The sequence below is a fragment of the Pelobates fuscus genome, chromosome 3 (genome assembly GCF_036172605.1).
Source record: "Pelobates fuscus isolate aPelFus1 chromosome 3, aPelFus1.pri, whole genome shotgun sequence".
In the NCBI taxonomy this organism is placed as follows: Eukaryota; Metazoa; Chordata; class Amphibia; order Anura; family Pelobatidae; genus Pelobates; species Pelobates fuscus.
The window spans coordinates 126092799-126110352 of record NC_086319.1 but is presented as its reverse complement, the minus strand read 5'-3'; the positions used below and the strand labels follow the sequence as shown (position 1 = coordinate 126110352).

Genomic DNA, 17554 nt, shown 5'->3' with positions numbered 1-17554 from the left:
AGGTACAACATCTTAATGTGCATTGTCTTTTTTTGCAGAATGAAACGAGGTAGACTGACTGTTACAATTGATAGCCAGGTTGTACAAATGCAACAGAGAACAAAGAAACAAAAAATGGATAAACCATCTTCTGTGATGGGCCAATTTCAGATGCAATATGGCATGCTAGACTGGGGAAACCTGCCCCATCATGTAGTTTTACATATTTTTCAGTATCTTCCATTAGTGGATCGGGCCCGTGCATCATCAGTTTGTCGACGCTGGAATGAAGTTTTTCATATTCCTGAACTATGGAGGAAATTTGAATTTGAGCTAAATCAGCCAGCAACTTCATACTTAAAGTCTACTCACCCAGATCTAATCCAGCAGATCATTAAAAAACATGCTAATCATCTTCAATATGTGAGCTTCAAGGTAAGATTTCAAACAAAATCTATGAATTAAGGACTGTCATTTTATTTTATATAATAATTTACTTTTTTCTTCTTTTAATGGCCAACACCTAAGACAAAATGTAGGCACAGATAGTCATTTTCCTTCATGCATTGGTAAAATGCATGCACTGATGCCTATGCATGTATAGATATGTATTTTTTATTTTATTTTTGCATTGCACTTAGGTATGTGCAGACAATTTTCTGTTAAAATAATGTTTATTAATAATTTTTCAACAACAGGAAAAATGTAATACAGTATTCATATCATAAAATGAACAATATTTATAAGACAAAAGAGGGGAATTGCACAGTAAGTTTACATTCCATAGTGTGTTATTAGTTAATATATATATATATATATAAATAAACAGAAATAAATATAACATGAAACAATATATGTCATATTACTTATGGTGTTTGGTTTGTCAAAAAAAGAACAATATATATTTTCAATAAGTGTTCAGCTAAGTGAATATTATACTCCTATCATCTCTAAGGATAATTTTTTTCCTACATTTTCTTGTTTATTTCGGAAAGACATTTTAAAGTCTTTCTGCAAAATACCCAAAAATAAAACCAAAAATTGCCTTTCAGAAAACAATATAGACAAGCATAAACAACAACACAAAGTAATTTCCACATGTTATAAGACAGTACTCTGATCATAGGTGCATGCATGTGGTGTGCAAGGCATGCCTAGGCAAACCTTGATGCACACCTTAATGTAGCTGGAGCACCAACTCTTACAGGGTGCACCGACTGCAGCAGTAGCAAGCAAGGAGATCAAATGATGTGCCTGACCAGCTCTTCAAGGGAGCTTGTGGACCGCATCTCAGGCAGGTGCGGATCACTTTAAATGCTCCCTCACTGTCCCGGACTAGAAGGAGAATTTACAGTGATCTTCACACCCTGGAATTTCAGACTACAAACTCCTCCCACAGAACCCTCAGGGAACTTCATCACAGGCCTCCATTGGGCCATGAGGCACTGGACATTGACCCACGGGGCCATCAGAGAATAGGGAAATTGGCACTCCTGTCTAAGATAAGCAAGCAAGGGGTCAAAGCTACCCACAAACACCCACACGCATCCCTCACGGTACCCATGCACAACAACATACATCACTCATAGCTTCAACACACAAGACATGGATTGTCACCTCAAACATACACATTCATCCAATGGAGTTACAACATACTCAACTACAACACTTATCCTTACCCTACATCTAAACAACACACATACTGTCACCACACAATACACATTGTCACCCACACACAAACAGCTTTTTAAAGGAACACTAGAAGCACAGTTATTACCACAGCTTGCTGTAGTTGTTATGGTGTACCAATAGTATGCTGGTGTCCTCCCAGAGTAAATAGTCAAACCAGTTAAAGCATCAAAACAACTACAGCTTAAAGGGACACTATAGGCACCGAGATTATTTTTGAGAAACTGCAAACAGCTTTTTTTACTTTTATTCCAGAGACTGGCTCCGTCTCTTCCTCCTGCATTAGAACTTCCACATAGGAAAGCATTACATCATGCTTTGCTATGGTGATTTTGAAGAGCTGAATGTCCTCCAAATGTTCTCCAAAACTGCAATGTTTTCACTTGCAATGTTAAGAGGATAGAGACACTGCACCCAGATCACTTCAATGAGATGAAGTGGTCTTGGTGCCTATAGTGTCCTGCAGGCTCTAGTAGTCTATTAACAGAGGAGGAAATACAACATTTTAATTAAACAGACTGTGCAATGAAGGAAGTTTGAACATTAGATCTCTCCTTACAAAAAAATGTACAAGTAGAGGAGGTGCATAAACAAATGATTAACTCCTAAATGGATGAGAAATAGCATCTCACTGTGTAAGAGTAGCAAGAGATACCTGCTTGCTTTTAGGTCACCTACTGATTGTCAAAATATATATTGCCATGCTGTCATTATGTGCCGCCCACTTGGGCATATATGCAGAGTGTTAAATGTAAAATGGCATATTAACACTGTCATTTTTTTTTTTTTTTTACTTCTTCTTTAGGTTGACAGTTGCACAGAATCTGCAGAGGCAGCATGTGATATACTTTCACAGCTTGTAAACTGCTCTATCAAAACTCTTGGGCTGATATCAACAGCAAAACCAAGTTTTATGAATGTATCAAAGGTAAAAAGGACAATTTGCACTGATAACATTATTTAGATAGATTGAGTATGAAATTAACAAAGTTTTATTGTGAAGAGAAATATTTTGTCACATGTAGATAATGAAAAATCTTAGAAACCTTTAAGTGTATTATTATTTAATCGATCTCACGGTTGCACAAAATGTTCTATCCAGCTAATTTTTTGTTTCATGTAAAACAGACAGTTTAACTTTGGTTAAAAACAAACACATTTACACCAAATTTCTACTTCTAGAATTTTGTGAGACTATGATTATTCAATAACATTGGTAACTATTAGTTTTTTAAAGCTTTCAGTGATTTAAAGTGGTCATGGTGATAGGAGTATGCATGTGCAATGTTTCTGCTTGCAACACAGCACATACAAAGTCATTGTGTGCTGGGGGCTAGTTGCAGAACGCCTACAAGGGGAAGATTTTTTCCCCCCAACTTTCCACTGTGTTCTCCCTTCTGCCTCCCTCTGTTGCACACAGTTATTTATGTATTTTCTTTTAAAAATCCTCCATTTGGGGGGTGGCGAAGCTTGCTTATGAGGGAGAGCGGACGCCATTTCTTGAAGCTTCAACAACCTAACCGATTATCCCTGAATTTCCTTAACCTTCTACGCTGCACAGCCGCAAGACACCTCGCATGTGTCTTGTGGTCACATTCTGATAAGATCCACCCATTCTTCCACACACTGAAGGGCTCCCGATCCAAGCACAGGCCTTCAGCCTACTATTCACCTCCAGTGTCCGGGCTCGACGTACACCTTGCCTGAACCGGTGACGGAGGAGCCTGTGATGGGGCAACACACTCAGAAACAACCAGCCAGCGTCTTGGCTGACTCCAGAAACATTGGCACAATGCTCCAACGCCAGACACAACTTAAAGTGGCGCCAGAGGTAGGCCCTGAGACCCCTAACGCAGCCTGCCCCATGGAGCAGAACGCTTCTATGTTGCAGCCTGATACTGTCAATAACTCATCCACGGCAACCTGGGAGCTGGCTGAACTGGCAACGAAACAAGATATACAGAACTTCCTGCAAGACATTAAACAACTGCTGGCTGCAGACATAGCGGTGGTCAAAACAGAAGTCAAGGCTGTAACAGACCGTGTTCGAACATCGGAAGAAGACATTACAGATCTCCGCAGGGGCCTCTCTGTCATGCAAGACAAAATCGCTCAAGTTCAAGCCTCCCATCAGCTACTGAATGTACAAATGATCTCCATGGAAGAGAAATACAGGAGGAACGATATACAAAATATGGGGCATACCTGACACAGTTCCTCCGGAGGAGCTACCGCACTACTTGCAGTGTCTTATTTCCCTAGTATTGCCCCCAAACCTGGCAAAGAATTTTGTGATCGATTTAGCTTACCGCCTCCCAAAGTCAAAGAGAGCGCCAGCGGAGATGACAAGAGACACCATAGTCCGATGCACCTTGATTCAGTAGAAAGGACATTTCATGAATGCCGTCAGGGGTAAGACATCACATCCCTTTGAGAACTCAAACCTCACATTTTTCCAAGACCTCACCAGAGCCACGCTCCACTGGTGCAGACCATGGTGACCATCGCACTGTGGGAGGCTGGAGTTGCCTATCATTAGTGCCCCTCCAGGTCCTTACTGGTGACCCAACAGGAAACTGTTCGTAGACTTTCGTCTACTACAGAAGCTTTCTCATTCTTTAGAGCAGTGGGCATTCCCCAACTGGCAACAGGGCGAGCCTCAACCACATTCTTTGCACATCTGGGATCCTACAACTGTTACACCATTTGTCCCACGAAGAACTGAGGCGGCTGTCTTAGGAACCTGAGCAACACATGAAGAGAGCGCACATGGGATTGAAAACAGCTGGATACATGATATATGATATCATTCCAGTTCCTTTATATTATTTATTTATTTATTCTCTCTTTTGTTCTTCTCCTGAAGTTATCTCTATCTTTTGTTATTACCAGCTGTGAAAGTTGATTACTGAGGAGTCTTAATACATAAGACAAGTTTGTTTTCCGCTAGGATGAGCAGTTTAATCACGCTATGGCGAGACTACCTCTCTTCCCCCCCTCCCGCTGCCCCTTTGCTTAGGGGTAAGTACGTGCTGAGCCTCCAGATATTGCTCCAGTAGCACTAGAACAGGGACCTCGCACATAACAGCGAGTACTCATTGAATCTAGTCCCACTCCCTATATTGCCGAGCTCAGCTAGGCAAACTATGTCTAATCCTGCCACTTCTCCACCTGTTATCTGCAGATACATCTGCAGATACACCTTTTGTATCACACAGCTATGTTACAATGCTGCAGCCCACTCTATGTGTTCCCTATTACAGGTCAATAAGCATGTAGGGGTTTATAAAAAATATCTTTGCCAGAAGCTCAAGGAAGCAAGGTGAATAGTCAGTGTAGGACCCACCTTAGAGGTTTGCCTTGACGTGGCAGGTGGGCATCCCTCGAATGGCCATTGGATTAACTAAATAACCTTCATTTGTGTAAATATGCATAGGGATTTGGGAAGAGCACAGGTAACTTTTTTCTTTGTTTTTTACTGTATGTATTGGGGCTGATGTGTACTATGGTCATTGCTGCCACCCAAGAGTAGTGGGTGTTTGAGCGCAGGACTTGTTTTTGTATGTATGGATGGGAAAATATTTGCTCCACAGCTACTACTATAAACTGAAGTATCTAGTAGCTACTACTATAAACGGAAGTAGTGCTTGGAGTATCCCTTTCAAAAAAAGTCTACATATACTAGACCAGGGGTAGGAAACATCCTGCACTCCAGATATTGACAACTACATCTCCATAACGCTATTAATATTATTATTTATATAGCACCAGCAAATTCCATAGCGCTGTAATGCTGTAAATGCATCAGGGTCCAGAACATCAGGAGCGCCAAAGTTTCCTACCCCATCCTAGACAATTTGCTATAATATTTGTAAATTAAGCTTTGTTCTTGCTACAAGTTTTCTTCTGGTTGATGCCAACATTATCCCCCCCTCGTGTTACTAATACAAACTGTGTATGTTTTTGAAGTCTGATAAAAAAAAGTTTGCTTGTCTATTATGTTTAGAAGAATAATAAATTAGCTAGTTACTCGTAAAATCAAATGTATATTTTGGTGACCTATAACAATTCCAATATAACTTTTACTTCTCTCTCGCTCTCTCTTGCAGTCTCATTTTGTATCTGCCCTGACGGTTGTTTTCATAAACTCTAAATCACTGTCATCAATAAAAATTGATGATACTCCTGTGGATGATCCATCTTTGAAAGTTTTAGTGGCTAATAACAGTGACACCTTGAAGTTGTTGAAAATGAGTAGCTGCCCTCATGTTTCTCCTGCTGGTATGTATGACGTTTTTTAGGAATTAACACTGGGAAGTCGATTAGTTTGACAGAGCATACAACTTAATAATTAAATATGCATTAAAGGATTACTCCAAGAAAAAAATGTTTTGTTTTTTATACAAAACACTGTTTTGGAACCTTTCTTGGCACGGACCTATCCCTGTTAAAAGAAAACAAAGAAAGCTAAAACTTACCTGTGATCCAGCACCCAGGTCAAGAACCTCCATCATTGATGTTACTCCCCCTCACTGTAGGGTGAGAGATGTCAGGGAAGACAAGCTTATGGCAGGACATGGATGGCACGGAGGGGGGTTGGGGCACACAGCCATTGTTGTCTAATGACAGTATGCTGACACCAAATATGTATAGAACTTACGTTAGCCAGATCGGAATGAGAGTTCCAGAAATTACACCTTTGGCAGCCATGTGCTAAATGCACATACAGACTCCAAACACCATGACCACTTCAAATTAAGTGGTCATGGTGATTAGAATAACCCTTTAACTAAATAATATTGAAAAGTACCGGTCTATATCTAAGCCTATAAATCCAAGATATATAAACATGTCTCCTCTTTCTACTCATTTCTTGTTCATTCTTATTCTACTTATAAAATGTTCAATATCTTTTCTGATACTTAGTATTTCTATTTCTACCTCCTAACGCTCACCTTTATGCCCAATTTATTAATTCCTCCATAACCACTTAAGTAATTATTTTCTATACGTATTATCCTGCTAATTCAGGATTTCATATACTGCCAATTTCACTATTTTCCTTTATTTTATTTCCATTGACATACCCCCAACAAGTCATTAGGTGTGACTTGGGGGCTACAGTCCACAACGTGAGGCTCTGTAACTCTGAACCTCTTAGCAGAGGGAATGGATGTGGAACTCATAAATCTCTTTTACTATAGTTTCCGTGCTGCTTGCAGATCTCCTTGTTGAATCTAGGCCAGGAGGATAAGCAGCTCAGTAGTACATTTTACATAGAGACACGGACTCACCTATCACATCACCTACTGTACACCCATTTAGAATATCTGGGATTTCTTTAAAACAGCAACGGAGGAACTCCGCAGTGACCCACATACTGCTGTTACTTTGAATAGGTCTAATTACTCTAGGCTTAATTAAGATTTGGCGAGAGCGGGAGTACCAGAGACATAGAAGAGCTAGTTAATCTCCAATCAGAAAAATATAAATATCAGGCAGGGGTGTTTCTAGGTGGAAAAAGACAAAAGGGCTTCAGCCTAAAGGTATATTCTATGGCCACTGATGCATATAGTGACTTAAGCCTCTTCTAAAACCAACCCTGTACTACACCCTAAGTCCAACTTTGAACACTGTGTTTATAAACTACATGGTGACAAAATCCAGAGTAATAAATGAACCTAGATTTCTGAACTTCACACCTGCTGTATTAACTCACCCACTGCAATATTTCTACACTGTGCTGCATATTTAACTTCAAATATGGTACAAATGTGGCCCTCTCACAAATTATATAATTGGAGGTTTTAGTCCTCTGCGTATTTCAGAACACTCAGCGCTAGCAATGAAAAGGTGCCAAAATTAGACCAGGACCTCACTGGGGGCTTCAGCCCCTGTCGGCCCAGCCTGGCAACACTCCTGCTATCAGGTAGAACTTGTGAAAAGGCACTTTATGCTTGAGGAACTCTATTAAGAAAACCCAAACACAATGCACAGTACTGCCCCCAAAAAACACCCAGGAACAGAGATAATATTTCTACCTGCTAATCAAAAAATCCCATCTTCCCTCCTTGTCTCATAACACACCACTTAACCATACCCATTCTTTTGCAGTGGGATGAATAGAAAATCAAGATACAAGCTTTGTTGAACTCTGGGGCTAGTGGTTCAATTTGTAATTGTCTGTTATTTTGGATTTTCCTTCACACAATACACCTAATGCATTAAGCATTCAAATAGCTAATGGTTCTCTTTTTTAAAATGTTGTGAATCTTCCTTATCGGGTTACAACAGGAGTGGCAAACATCAAATATATTTATTTTAACTTGACATCACCTCTGTTCTCTATCATATTGCGGTTACAACAACATGAGCTAGCTCTCCAGTGGACCACCATTACTGTGGCATTCTCCTTTGCCGCAATCAATGTCTACAACCACTGGCAACTGGGCTCATTAAAAACAATACTGCATCTCAGCATCCGCAAGGATGTTGGAATCCACCTTCCGTCTGCATATGAATTCTATCCTGAAGTCATAAAGATGGAGTAGAAAAGGTACTTAAGCCCTGTTACTGTTGATTCTCCTTCATGCTTTCCACCATGCTCGTCCAGATTACCTTGGGGTTCTGTCACAGCACACTCACACCTCGGATGGTACTTACCAGGCTCTTAGTAGAGGCTGCTTTTCTCTGTCTCCACACCTTTTCCTCATATTGACTGTCACCATTGGCAGGATCCATGAGCGCTGAGCAGCAGGGATCAGATTACAGCACAGTGTGTGCCCCTAATACCTGGTTTTGTATGAAATAGGAGTGTCTAGCAAGCGGGACAAGTGGTAGACACATTCTTAAAAAAAATATTGTAATTGCTCCAAATCCTGACACGATTTCAAGAAAATTAAAGAAACAGCCTGGGCATGATAACAACTTCATCAAAATGAAGTTGTTTTGGTGCCAAGAGTGTTAATTTAAGCAATCACTACCTTCTAACTAGTTGGTTGGTAACTGAGGAGTGGTTTGTAAACCACTATTCTGAAATAACATATGTGCAATTACAGACTGCTATATTGTGATCTTTCATTTATTTCAACTGAATTTTACCAGTTATTTATTAAAACATAAAATATTTGTTCGATCATATAGATTAAAAGAAGCTAAAATAACCTAGTATGATTTACTATGAAACTCTTTCTTTGCCTTTCACTAAACTCTTATTTGTGATAAAACATATGGACATGTCTCTGAATAATCAGTTAAACTATTGCCTGTGAATTATATTGGGCTACTAATTATTAGTTTATTTTTTTTCTCATAGGAATTTTATGTGTTGCTGATCAGTGTCATGGTCTTCGGGAGCTGGCTCTGAATTACCATCTGCTGAGTGATGAGCTATTACTGGCTCTTTCAACCGAGAAACATGTTCGCCTTGAACACTTGCGTATTGATGTTGTCAGCGAAAATCCAGGTCAAACACAGTTTCATACTATTAAGAAGCAAAGCTGGGATGCGCTCATCAAGCATTCGCCTAAAGTAAACATTGTAATGTACTTCTTTTTGTATGAAGAGGAATTTGACGCATTTTTCAGAGAGGAAACACCTGTCACACACCTTTATTTTGGTCGCGCAGTTAGTAAAGCAATGCTAGGTCGCATTGGCATGAACTGTCCTCGTTTAGTTGAACTAGTAGTGTGTGCAAATGGGCTTCAACCTTTGGACGATGAGTTAATACGAATTGCTGACCGATGCAAGAACTTGACCGCCATTGGACTGGGAGAGTGTGAAGTTACCTGCAGTGCATTTGTTGAATTTGTAAAAATGTGTGGAAGAAGACTGACACAGTTATCCATAATGGAGGAAGTGCTTATTCCAGATAACAAGTACAACTTGGAGCAAATTCATTACGAAGTGTCAAAACATCTAGGAAGAGTGTGGTTTCCTGACATGATGCCTACATGGTAGATTTGTAAGATTAGCTTCAGCTCTTGTGTATAGTTGACTTTGAGCTCAATTTGTTATGCAAAACAAATCAGCAGTTAAGAGACAAATAATGTAATGGTCAAGAGTTTTCAAAAACATTATTGTAATATGCATCAACAACTCTTACCGTGAAACCAAGTTGATATTTGTATATTTTACAATGCTGTAAATACAAGGCCATTACTTTGTACTAACATTGCACTATATATGGTCATGCTTCCTAAGTGAATGTATCAGAGGTGTATATATGAATTACACTAGATGAAATTGGAAGAAAAATTGCAATTGACATAGACAGCACAGCTGTGGTATCTACACTTGCAAAATGCAAAAGTAAACCAATATAATTTAATCAGTTCTCAATTTTTATTTTTATTTGTTCTCCTTCAATGTATTGTTGGTCTTGTGTTACTCGTCCTAAACACTTTAACTTTAATATAAAGCAACCACAATGTAATCCATGAATTTTCATCTCCTGTTATGAGCACGTCTATTTTGTAAAAAGATTATTTCAACCATATCCTAATGCAAAGAGAACAATCATCATTATAAATATAATATATATTTTTTAATATATAATAAAAATATTAGATATATATGTATATATAAAAAAAATTATATCTGCTGTGGACATATCCCGGCATTGTGTCTTCTGCTTCTACCTGTTCACACATTCCTTTACCTCAAATTACAAAAACTGTATCAATCTCATACGAGAGCCGTCTTTACCACAGGGTGAAAGGGGTAACTGCCCTGGGCCCCATACTTTACAGGGGCCAATAGCAGCTGTCCGTTGCACCCCTCGGAGATGAGTATACCTGTAAAACAAACAGTGCGCCCACCCTCCATGCCCGCGCCTGGCTAAATTTTAGGCTCCTGTCCAAGGGAAAAAGGGTATTGGGCTATGTCCCGCAGACTTGAACTTTAACTGGTCCACTGCTAGTTTGTCATTCTCCTGTACAGCCTCAGCTCCAGAAGGATGTATTTACATGTACATTACAAAAAGTGTAATTACAATTTCTCCTGATGTATGAAGTAGAGAGACAGAAAAGAGATGGAGCCTGGACCTATTAGCTACATACAGTCTCAACCTACTGTCGCCTGCAGCTGCCCAGTGCCACTGAACCCAAAAGATAAACTCTGGGTTGACTAAAAATATGTAATTTCTTTATTTCAGTGTGTGTATTTGTAACATTGTGTTTATCTGTGTGTCATTGGTAGAGGTGAGGGGACAATATTTTCATGGAACTTCTGGGTGAAAAAGGTATTTATTGCTCAAGTGTGGAACTTAAGTGCCTGCACTGCGGATGCCAGGAATACATTTGGTCTGAGTACTATCATTCCAGCACGGATAAGCATTTTGGGTTGATAATTATGGTGTAGCGCAAACAGCTTTCGGTTACAGTGTTGTGATTGGTTGGTTTGGAGGCATTATGACGGCCAAGTCATGCTTCCAAGTTGTGTCTGGCAAAGTATGTAGATGTACATCTATACACATTTTTAATCAAGTGTTATAAAAATGAGGCACGGCTGTCAGAGCACTGCAATTTATTGGTTGGCTTCCATTTATCGTATGGGTGAGAGTGTAGAGGAGGCAAAAACATATCTACCACCATAATTATTATTATTTTGGGTGGGAGGTTCATAGCGGACTTGCATACTATCTTATTAACCACCCGAGTGCCAGAGGGGAATAATAAAGGAAATCCAGAGACAGTTACCCCGTATTTCTTCTATATAGAATCCCATTACACTCCTTAGATGCAGTGTCTTTTAATTATCTAGGATCATTACCTAACAAGGTGATCGAATATCAACCATTTTTATGTAGATGAATTGGATTTTTCTTCTGTTTTGTGTACACATTGTATTTTCCATATTTAACAGTACATCAGTAGGGTCTTATCTATGATTTATAGTTACTGTAATTTTCTGTTCTAGGTTTATTTTTATTTTTTTTATAAAAATATTTTACTAGTGCAGTTATTTGGGCTTTAAATTCTAAATTTCCAGCAAGTCTCACTTTAGTGAATAGCCCTAAAAGACTGATGAGGACTGAAGAAGGATGCATATGTTTAGTATTTTGTTCATTTTTCTTTTGTCCTTTTATACTGTGAGAGGGTGGTGCTTACACAACCATGTGTGTGCCCCCCTTGAATGAAAGCCAGGAAAATAAATTAAGGTAAGTATGAATACATTTTCGTCATCATCCAAGAAGCACCAGTATAAAACAGTACTATGTAACCTTGCATGTTTGTTTTACTATAAAGGATTCACCAATATTAGATGTAAAGAAAAAGTTACATCAAATCTATGGTTTTGCTATTTAAGTAATACCCACATTCAATTATGTTTAAGGACACACCGTTTATGCTGAGCTGACAGCTTTCCAAAAGCTGTTGGAGTGGTCAGTGAAATATAGTTTCAAGTCTGCATGAAAAAACAACTAAGGGTTTAACAAATAAAATCTCCAGAGAGACAAAATTCTGATAAAAAAAAAAAATATATATATACATACACACACACTTTAAAACATGATCGTTTGCATTTTTTCTTTTTCATTCCTAGTATCAGTCTCATCTTCTTTTAAAACCACCATGCAACAATACAAAAATAAATTTGAGATGTAAAACTACTAATTTAATCTTACTAAAAATAGATTTTAAAAATTGTATTTCTGTGTGATATTCTGTTTGAATCTTACTTTAGATTAAGGGTTTCTACAGGGTTACAAATAAATATATGTATTCCTAACACTATAATGCCCTCTGGTCCCCCAGACATGCAAAAGATTAATATATATATATATATATATATATATATATATATATATATATATATATAAATAAAACTTATTTACTAACCCAATTTAAGCACCAATGTCGGTTGGCGCTGGGTCAGTGCTTCACTTCCTCCAATGTCAACTGACAGGTGGCAGGGGCTATTGCACATGCACGGCGAGCGCCTTAGGCCCTCCCCATCGGAAAATGTTCCTATGGGGATTTCACTGACTGATGTCCTTGTGGTTGCCAGCCAATAGAGGCAGTCTTAGTCCTGCAAGGTAATTATTGCAGTTTCTCTAAATATTTTACATTGCAGTACTAAGTGGGACAGTGACACTGCACCCAGACCACTTTAATGAGCTGAAGTGAGCTGGGTGACAAGTTTGCCTTTAACAAATGGCCAGGTGTTAAGATTAAATGTATACAAATTAGATATTCTCTCTAAGAGAAACAAAGGCTGGCCTTTAATTTAAAAGAGAAAGTTTAAAAAAAAAAAAGTTAAGGTGTACAATTTACAGACTGTATGAATGCTTATGCCTATGACTTTATATACACAAACTTATATGCTGTTTGACAAATATCTGACATTTCAACATGGAAAATTTTAATAACGTTTGATGTTAGAAAATATAAATTTTTTCAAGTATATATACAAACTACAAGAGACAAGAGTTGCCTATTGCTGTGGACACTGGGTTACTGAAGCAGGTTTTGAAGACACATGTAGAACAGGCTGAGCTTTTATTCTTGATTTCCTCTCATGCTTTCTCATCTCTCGTTCATCAAGCTTCTTTGTTTCAAATCTTGAATCTTCAGACCTACAGGCAAACAGTCATTCTATATTCAAATGAATTCATGTCAAGGCTGAACAAAAATCACTAAGTGTAGTTTACTTATGTGAAACTGATGACCAATTAAATCTTGGTCTAAAAGATTATATAAAGATCACTCCAATCTGTCAAAATAACTAAGAACTTTATTTATAAACAGGAACCATGTAACAAATAAACAAAAACGGAAAAATTTAACGAACTGCATATATAGTCTGATTATGTTTTCTATGACACTTATTACTCAAGTCAATTAGTAACTACAGAAGAGAGCACATAATAAGGTGTGTATCATGGTAACACCCTGTTCATACTTTCCTTTAGTAGTCATAAGGGACAAAAGGAGATTTTTAGGTTATACATTTTATTTGATTTCTAAAGTATGGCATGTTTAAGCAACACCTATACATTTAGGGTAAAATGTTAGAACAAAAAAGTTCTTATTGAAACTTCCTATTGCTATTTTCATACAAGAAAAGTTACACTATTTTTCTGAGATTACCACGAGAAGTTAGCCTTCACACCAAGTGTTGTACACACTTTTGCAGACCTCAAGTCAATCTGAAGAAGAGGACTGAAGAGCACAACACATGTACACTGTGACCTTACCAGCATTTGACGCAAATACAATTTATACACTGCTTCTTAACAATATTTGAATGGGCTGTCAATAATACAACATGCTCAATATACCTTCAGGGTGGCCACAGTCAATTTCCCTCCGACTATATTGCACAACAAATTTGCATACAATTCCAGACTTAATGTAACAATATTCATATTGCTACGTTTTAATAGTACATTTTATTAAGACTGCCACTTTGAAGTCAGAATCATACAAATGTTGACAGATCAAGCTGTGTGATTAGCATTTCACATTCAGTGTAGACAAATCCAGAAAACAAGAAATAGAAAAGCAGGAACATTAGTTCATGATTGCAAACAGGCCAACAATTTGATATTTTACTCTATAGGTTACAGGTATAGGCGTGTCCAAGTGCAGACTAAAGGTTAAAGAGACCCAATTTTTACTGAAATATTCATAAACCAATTAACTTTGCTCATGTTTTACGGTCATGTGAGATATAGATATAGATATATATATATATATATATATATATATTTTTTTTTTTTAAACCTCTAACTGTTCCTTCTACTCTTGTCTTGCCGTGTTACATATGTTTCATAATTTTTGAAAGAAACAAGTAGAAGCATGTATAAAATATTCTTAACCAAAAAGAAGCAGTTACCATAATCACTAAAAGACGAGTTAGTGATTTGAGGTATCACATACATCAGACTACACAAGCAAGACAGCAATAGTAACATTTTGTAACTGGTATTCTATACAGCTACATACACACACACACACACACTCTTACAGGAGTGCAAAACACAAATAGGATTATTACTAAATAACCTGACAAAAAAAAAAAAAAGCCGCTTGTCTGGAAAAATTATCCATCTAAGCCAGTCACAACTATATTGGCTACAGTTGTACCACTCAAAAAATATTCAAAGGGTTAAAGGACCACTATAGTGCCAGGAAAACAAACTTGTTTTCCTGGCTCTATAGGGTCTTTGGGTGTCCCCCCTCCCGCTGGGCTGAAGTGGGAGGAAGGTGTTAAACACTCACCTTTCTCCAGCGCTGGGCTCCCTCGGCACTGGGGACTCTCCTCCTCCCGACGTCATTGGTTGAATGCGCATGTGCGGCAAGAGCCGCGCACGCAGTCAGTCCGTCAGTCCATAGGAAAGCATTACACAATGCTTTCCTATGGACGCTGGCGTCTTCTCACTGTGAAAATCACAATGAGCAGCGTGGAAGCACCTCTAGCGGCTGTCAATGAGACAGCCACTAGAGGCTGGATTAACCCATATGTAAACATAGCAGTTTATCTGAAACTGCTATGTTTACAGCAGGCAGGGTTAACCCTAGATGGACCTGGCACCCAGACCACTTCATTGAGCTTAAGTGGTCTGGGTGCCTATAGTGGTCCTTTAATGAATAACACTGTATCACATTATATTTGAAGCATACTTCTAAAAAAAAAAAAATAAACAATCTTTATTTGCATGTGCTTGCGAAATCTTGCTATTATCAAAAACATACTGCTACATTTGCTGCAATTTGAATTATGCAATTTTAGTAGATTAAGCACTTAGTCATATCTTAAAGCGATACATTATATAAATCGCAAATATTATTTCAAAAACAGCTTAAAGGAACACTTCAAGCACTATAACCACTACAGCGTGATGTAGTGACTATGGTGCCAGGAGTGCCTTGCCTCAACAACGTAAGAAGTTAAACTTAAAGGAACACTACAGGGTCAGGAACACAAACATGTATTCCAGACCCTATAATGTTAAAACCACCATTTAGCCCCCTAGGCCCCTTATGCCATATGGCAAAATCTTACTTTTATTCAAGCCTGAAGCTGTAGCTCTGCATGATGTTTGCCTCAGAAAAACAAGCTGTCTGCTGACATCATAAGACGTGGTGGCCTGATCCACAGTGCTTCTCCATAGGATTGGCTGAGACTGACAATGAGGCAGATCATGGGCAGAGTCAACACAATTCAAACACAGCCCTGGCCAATCAGCATCTCCTCATAGAGATGAATTTAATCAAACTTCAGTGTCTGCATGCAAAGGGCGGAGACACTGAATGTGTGGATGCATTTTAAGCAGCCATGACCCAGGAAGGATCTCTAACAGCCATCTGAGGAATGGCCAGGGAAGTTTTCACTAGGCTGTAATGTAAATACTGCATTTTCTCTGAAAAGACAGTGTTACAGCAAAAAGCCTGAAGGTAATGATTCTACTCACCAGAACAAATTCAATAAGTTGTAGTTGTTCTGGTGACTATAGTATCCCTATAAGTAATGTTTTGACTTTTTACAGGGAATTCACTGGACACCACTCCCTGCCTCCTCTCAGCTCTGAACCAAGTCCTCCAGTGCTGTGCTTCGCTTATTGGCTGAAAGATCAGCTGATGCTCTGAGCCACTAAACTAACCATGAACTGAAGGCTGAGAGGAAGCAGGGAGTGGCATGCAGTGGACCCCAAGTCATACGGTTACTAAAATCAGTTTGACTACTTACATTGGGGGGTGGGGCGCCACGGTACATCTGGCATAACTAGTACAACATGTGGTAGCGGTTATGGTGCTTGAAATGATACTTTAAAAAAAAAAAAAAAAATGATGCCATGATGAGTGTAAAGTGCAGCTGGGTGCTGCTATTTGCCCTTAAAACTGAGGGCCCCATATATCAATCTCTGAAAACTGGAAATTGTAAGTGGGAACTTCTCAGAAAGGTCTATATGTAAGGTATTACTGCTTAATTCAGGGGCAGGGGTTGTCTACTGTCTACAAATATATTCTTTTGTTTCGTGTTTTTGGATTAAGGGAGTTAAAAGTATAATCGCACCATACCATATCGTGCAACTGTTTAGCTTTCAAACCATAAAAGCATAAGAATCACAACAGCTTAAAGCAGTGGTGCTGGCATAAATAGACTGCCCCTGCAGTCTGACAAATACAATGTTTCCTAGTATAGTGAATGTCACTCATTCTTTGCAGTACCAACATTTGGTGTCTTCATGCTCTGCCTGAAGATGCCAAATTCTCCCCAGACATGGATTGATTTAACACATCTCTATTAGGAGATGCTAACGGATATAGTACGGCACTTGCACAGTAGCCGTACTACACATATTTCATTCAGAGAGGTGAATTGCCTAACTTTGCTCTTAATCCCTAGTCATAAATTGCATCTGAAGGCATAACTAGTGAAGTATGCAGTTCTGTCAGCAGCTACCTTGGGGTACAATGATGACTTGAGGCATCTCAAATCAAACACCTTTTTAGTTTGTTCAAGATCCCAGTACAAAAATACTGAATAGTAAGTAATAAAAATACTGAAAGAATAAGCTACAAATGCTGAACATAGATACTTAAAGTGCCTGCGTTTTAATGGGAAAGATCTGTGCAAACTACAAGAGAAATCTAAATCAATTTGGACAAATTCACTAAAAATATGAGGTACATGACAATGCATGATTTTGATATTTATAATACTGTATGTGTAGTTTAAATGTTAAAGGGACACAAAGCACCATTAAAGTTTATGCCGCATGCATACAATATGGTGTGAAGGCTGACTACAGCCAATTAATCAAAGCAAAAGCAATTTGGGCATAGCGTTTAAACAAAAATAGATGCATTAGACAAACCTATGAGCAATGTATTGTATGTATGCAATGATCAAATGTAATACCAATATTTGTTTATAT

The 17554-nt window shown here is 38.4% G+C and overlaps 2 protein-coding genes across 3 annotated transcripts in view; one reads left to right on the top strand and one right to left on the bottom strand.

Moving 5' to 3' along the window:
* The window catches only part of LOC134602511 (F-box/LRR-repeat protein 21-like), a 57719-nt gene extending 47617 nt beyond the window's left edge, over positions 1 to 10102 (top strand). The window contains exons 4-7 of the mRNA XM_063447452.1: positions 39 to 414; positions 2474 to 2596; positions 5778 to 5949; positions 8984 to 10102. Of these exons, the coding sequence (XP_063303522.1) occupies positions 39 to 414; positions 2474 to 2596; positions 5778 to 5949; positions 8984 to 9627 (1315 nt within the window). The 3' untranslated portion in view covers positions 9628 to 10102. The remainder of the gene's footprint in view (positions 1 to 38; positions 415 to 2473; positions 2597 to 5777; positions 5950 to 8983) is intronic.
* Positions 10103 to 13069: 2967 nt separating this feature from the next.
* SPDL1 (spindle apparatus coiled-coil protein 1) overlaps positions 13070 to 17554 on the bottom strand; it is a 61124-nt gene continuing 56639 nt past the window's right edge. For both annotated transcript variants that reach the window (XM_063447451.1, XM_063447450.1), the window contains exon 12: positions 13070 to 13246. In XM_063447451.1, coding sequence (XP_063303521.1) covers positions 13105 to 13246 — 142 coding nt within the window. In that variant the 3' untranslated portion in view covers positions 13070 to 13104. The remainder of the gene's footprint in view (positions 13247 to 17554) is intronic.